Raw genomic sequence first — 5,000 nt, 5'->3', positions numbered from 1 at the left:
TCCAAAGTCAAAAGGTCACGCAAAGTGTTTTGTATTGTAGGCGTGACTGCAGTAATTAGTGAAGGTTATTGCCGAGTCACAGGTGTGTTTTGTTCATTAACATTATGATAATTACTGTGGTTAATCCCTCATTTTCACTGGAGTGAGTTGTCAGTATAGAGTTGAACACAGATAAACCGGTAGTTAAGAATTATCAAAATAACTGTCTGTACATTTTTTCGGGAAGATATTAAATATATAAATAGAGTGGAGAGAGAGAGAGAGAGAGAGAGAGAGAGAGAGAGAGGAGAGAGAGAGAGAGAGAGAGAGAGAGAGAGAGAGAGAGAGCTAGGATGGGATGATGGATTAAAATCATGAAAAGAGGAAGGTCTTACTTATCTTCGTTTCTGGAAAATTTATTAATTATTCATTTCCAATTAAAAGTATTTCCGGTCAGTGGTGACAGTTATCTATATATTTGCGTTTGTATATATATACATTCATATATATATGTATATATATATATGTATATATATTTATTTATATGTATATAGATATGTATATATATGTATATATATATATATATATATATATATATATATATATATATATATATATGTCTATATGTATGTATATGCAAACTATATACATTATACATCATCATAATCATCATCATCAGCCGTTACTAGTCCACTAGAAAACAAAGGCCTCAGACATGTCCTTCCACTGGCGTCTGTTTATGGTCTTTCTGTGTCAGTCCACACCCGCAAACTTTCTTACTTCGTCAATCCATCGTTTTCTCTTGCTTTCTCTGCTTTATTTACAATCACTAGGGACCCATTCTGTTATTCTTTATGTCCATTTATTGTCTGTCATTCTAATTATATTTCCTGCCAATGTCCATTTCTTTTTCTTGCATGTTGTTAGAATATCCTCTACTTTAGTTTGCTCTCGTATCCATTTTACTCTTTTTTCTCTCTCAGTATTATTCCCATTTTTATTCTTTCCTTTGCTCTGTGAGTTGTAACTAGCTTATGTTCTAAGGCTTTGGTAAGGCTCCAAGTTTCTAATGCATAAGTTATAAGTTAATACTGGTAGGACCATTTTATTAAATAGTTTTCATTTTAGAGAAATTGGCATCTTAAATTTCATAATCTTCTTTTGCTTACCAAATTCTCTCCATCCCATGCTTATCCTTCTTTTATTTTCGATCTTGTGTTATACATATTACCTAATAAGTTTGCCATATTTAAAATATGTTAAACAGCGACTGACCTTGAGTTGTAACGTAGTAACAAGATATTGAAAAAATAACCCCGACTTCCGAGTCGGTGTTACCGATACTACCTCCATTGTTTACTTGTAAATAATTCATAAAAAGCCAAATTAATTTGCATTGTCTTTTATTCCTAAAAATATATCTTTTTATACTATTTGCGTTATTTAAAGTCCCTCAGAATTAATTTGATTTTAATGCATATATTCCTTATCAAAACAATGCAAGGAAGAGAGAAAAAAAAAGAATGAAATAAAAGAAAAAGAAAATATTTCTCTAATGCATTTTTTCTTTCATCTAAAACAATGCAAGGAAGAGGAAAAAATAATAAAATCGAAATAAAAGAAACATTAATAACCTTCAAGGTGAAACGAGGTGCAATACCATTATATGATCCTTGTAAATCAGGTTGAACTTTTTACAAGCAAAAGGAAATGTACATTGAATCCTGTTTGTAAACAAAAGAGGTTAAGGATTTCCATCTGAACAAGTTTACCATAAAAAAAAATCCTGTTTTTTTATTTTCATCTTTTATCTTTTGCTAACATGTAATGAGGACAATACACTCACTATCTCACTCGTTTGCCTTGGAAATTGATATGCCACATACACTAAATAGTGTATTTGCTTGATTAAGACTAATTGAAAACTGGATTTTAATTACCCAATTCTTTGGTATTTTATATATTTAATTGTTATAGCGAGTAGCACGCTGAAATCTGTTGAGGTCATTTTGTTAATCTTTATTTTTGATGGTTAAATACAGATTATAATTTCATAACTTTTCCACAGGTAAAATATAAAGAAAGACGAAGAAAAAATATTTTCTATTGAGTCCAAGTTTCAAGTTTCGTTGAAATTGGTTCAGCAATTTTTGCGCAATGTTGTACGGAACCAAAAGGTAAACTTGAAAAATATTTGTCGTTTAATTAACATTGCAATTAATGTAAAGTTGCGTACATATAAACCAAGAAATAAATAAACATAAGAAACAGACTGGGGGTGAATACATGCCGAAGATTTTGGGGAAGGCAATAACAGCGGTATTTACGACTCTCTCCGACTATGTGCTAATTTAAAAAAAAAAAATAATAATGGCGCTTGCTGGTAGATCAAGGTTAGAGTCGTTTATGTCTGACCCTTGATTGCCCGGAAGAAATCAAATTGACTAAATTCTAAATCCTCCCATCAGACCTATTGGAAACATCCTGCCTGGCATTCTGACAGACTGGGGTTCGAGTCCCGCTCAAGCTCGATAGTTTCTTGTATTGTCTGCAACCTCGTCGTCCTTGTGAGCTGAGTATGGATGGGTTTTTTGTGGAGCCTTTAAGTTAACCTGCAGAGTCATCAGCAGCCATTGCCTGACTCTCCCTGGTCCTAGCTTGAATGATGAGGGTCTGGGTCGCTGACCATTGTTTTCTAGTCTTTGGTAGTGCCATAGCCTCTGTACCATGGTCTTCCACTGTCTTGGGTTAGAGTTCTCTTGCTTGAGGGTACACTCGGGCACACTATTCTGTCTTATTTCTCTTCCACTTGTTTTGTTTAAAGTGTTCATAGTTTATATAGGAAATATTTATTTTAATGTTACTGTTCTTAAAATGTTTAATTTTTCCTTGTTTTCTTTCCTCACTGGGCTATTTTCCCTGTTGGAGCCCCTGGGCTTATAGCATCCTACTGTTACTGTTTTTGAAATGTTTCATTTTGATTGTTCATTGCTTAACGTGTAGTTTATTTGTTTCCTTATTCCCTTGTCTTACTGAGCTGTGTTCCCTGATGGAGCCCTTGGGCTTATAGCACCCTGCTTTTCCTACTAGGGTTGTAGCTTAGCAAGTAATAATAATAATAATAATAATAATAATAATAATAATAATAATATATGGTTAGTCTCTAGGGCAATGTCACTGTCCCTTACCTCTGCCATTCATGAGGGGCCTCTGAAACCTATAAACCAAAGCTCACGCAATAGTACTCACCTTAACCAACAAAGCATAGTTTTCCTTGTCCTCGGGGGCAGAACCATCTCGGGATGCGGGATACTCCCAATCGAGATCGAGGCCATCGAAGTTGTACCTCCTGAGATGCCTGATGGCGGAGATGATGAAGGTCTTCCTGTACTCTGGAAGGGACACCAGCTCGCTGAAGCGTCCAGAGCCCTCGTTCCAACCTCCAATGGCCAGCAGAGTCTTGAGACCTTTGTTGTACTGCTTCATGCTGTTGAATTTTGAATAGCCACCTGGTGGTAGAAAACGGCATCATTAATTTTTGTGGTTTAAATGCTTTGTTTATTTGATTAACTTTTTATAGAATTGTATGTGAATGGTTAACCAGGCTGGAATTACTTGAAGCCGAACGTGCGTTTAGACATAATTAAAGACTAGACTATTTAAAAGTAGTTATAATTTAGAAGAAAATATTAATTTGAGAAAACGTTCATGTCACTACTGACTATTAAAAGGTGTCCCTCCAAATGACAGTTTAATGGGACGGAGGAGCCTCCAAAATAAAGTTGGAAACTGGGCCTTACTAATTCAATGAAAACAGATGATCTTTATTAAATCTACACGTAATTTACACTTAATAGTTTGTTATGATAATCACCTTTACATTTTGAAAGGTTAATGAACAAAATAAGAGACGTGTATGATAGCCTTTTAATATTCGGGTAGCAAAGATAATTAACTATGAATAATTATCAAATTATCAACTATAAAGGAATTTTAAAGGAGATAAATTAGCACATCAGACACTTCCTTAAGGTAATTGCTGACGTTTCGTTAAAGAAAAAAAAACACTTCGTTATCTCATGTAAAGATCTTTTCCCCTTTATATCGAATTGTTTCCTGTTACGTGATTAATACGTTGTTTAGGAGTCATTATATACTCAATTAAGTAACGGTAATTATCACCGCATCACAATGACTTGATGGCAACAGTAATTAGGAAATTCGATTTATTGCGTAATGTGATCACTTACATCCTATTTAGAGTATAAAATGCGTAGACGTTTTTTCAGTGTTCGTTGAAAGTAGATAATTTAACGAAAGTATCTGATGATTAATGTAGAGGATCAAACTCTAAAATAAAAAAAGGTAAAATGCAAAAGAGATCTGTCGGAAATGCTATTACGTATGAAAATTCATTTCAATCATCTCTAAAAATTGAAGAATTTTTCAGAGCAATAGTAGATTTATCTGAACCATATTTATGTAAAGAAAATGTTAGTGATTGATACTCTCATCACTTCATTGTGAAAGCTTAATAGACGTTAAATTGATTATAATTTGCATGCAATAAATACTAAAAGACGGGTTCATCATTTACTTTGCACTGAAGACCCAGTTAACCAAAGGTGATCAACATAACCAGGAAGTGCATATGTCAGCAAGAAACATGTTTACAGGGAACGTACCTTGCTCAATATCCTGGTAAGAATCGAACGGTCCCACTTCGAAGTCATCAGTGAGGCCTCCGAAGGCGTAAATGAGATGAGTGCATAGGTAAGGGTTGATGTTCTGCGGCGTGTACTTGGCCAATCCTTTGCGATATACGGACCAGTTGGTGTAGTAACACACCACTTTCTTGGAGTTGTCGTTGGCTTGGCGTTTTTCTATCTCATCTGAAAAGATTTAGAAGAAACATATGTAGGTTGCTTGTTAACTTGATATTGTGGGTTATGGTGATATTGAATGTATATTTTATGATAAGGGAAACTGATGTAACCATAAATAAATCAAAACTAAAGACA

General features: G+C 34.2%; 1 protein-coding gene across 1 annotated transcript in view; it reads right to left on the bottom strand.

Annotated features, from left to right (window-relative positions):
• LOC137652384 (uncharacterized) overlaps window positions 1–5,000 on the bottom strand; it is a 102,778-nt gene that overhangs the window by 57,520 nt on the left and 40,258 nt on the right. Inside the window, 2 exon segments of the mRNA XM_068385768.1 lie at window positions 3,229–3,488; window positions 4,665–4,871. Coding sequence (XP_068241869.1) covers window positions 3,229–3,488; window positions 4,665–4,871 — 467 coding nt within the window.

The sequence above is a fragment of the Palaemon carinicauda genome, chromosome 13, assembly GCF_036898095.1.
Source record: "Palaemon carinicauda isolate YSFRI2023 chromosome 13, ASM3689809v2, whole genome shotgun sequence".
Lineage (NCBI taxonomy): Eukaryota > Metazoa > Arthropoda > Malacostraca > Decapoda > Palaemonidae > Palaemon > Palaemon carinicauda.
The sequence above is the reverse complement of the archived record's forward strand: the minus strand, read 5'-3'. Positions and strand labels throughout refer to the sequence as shown.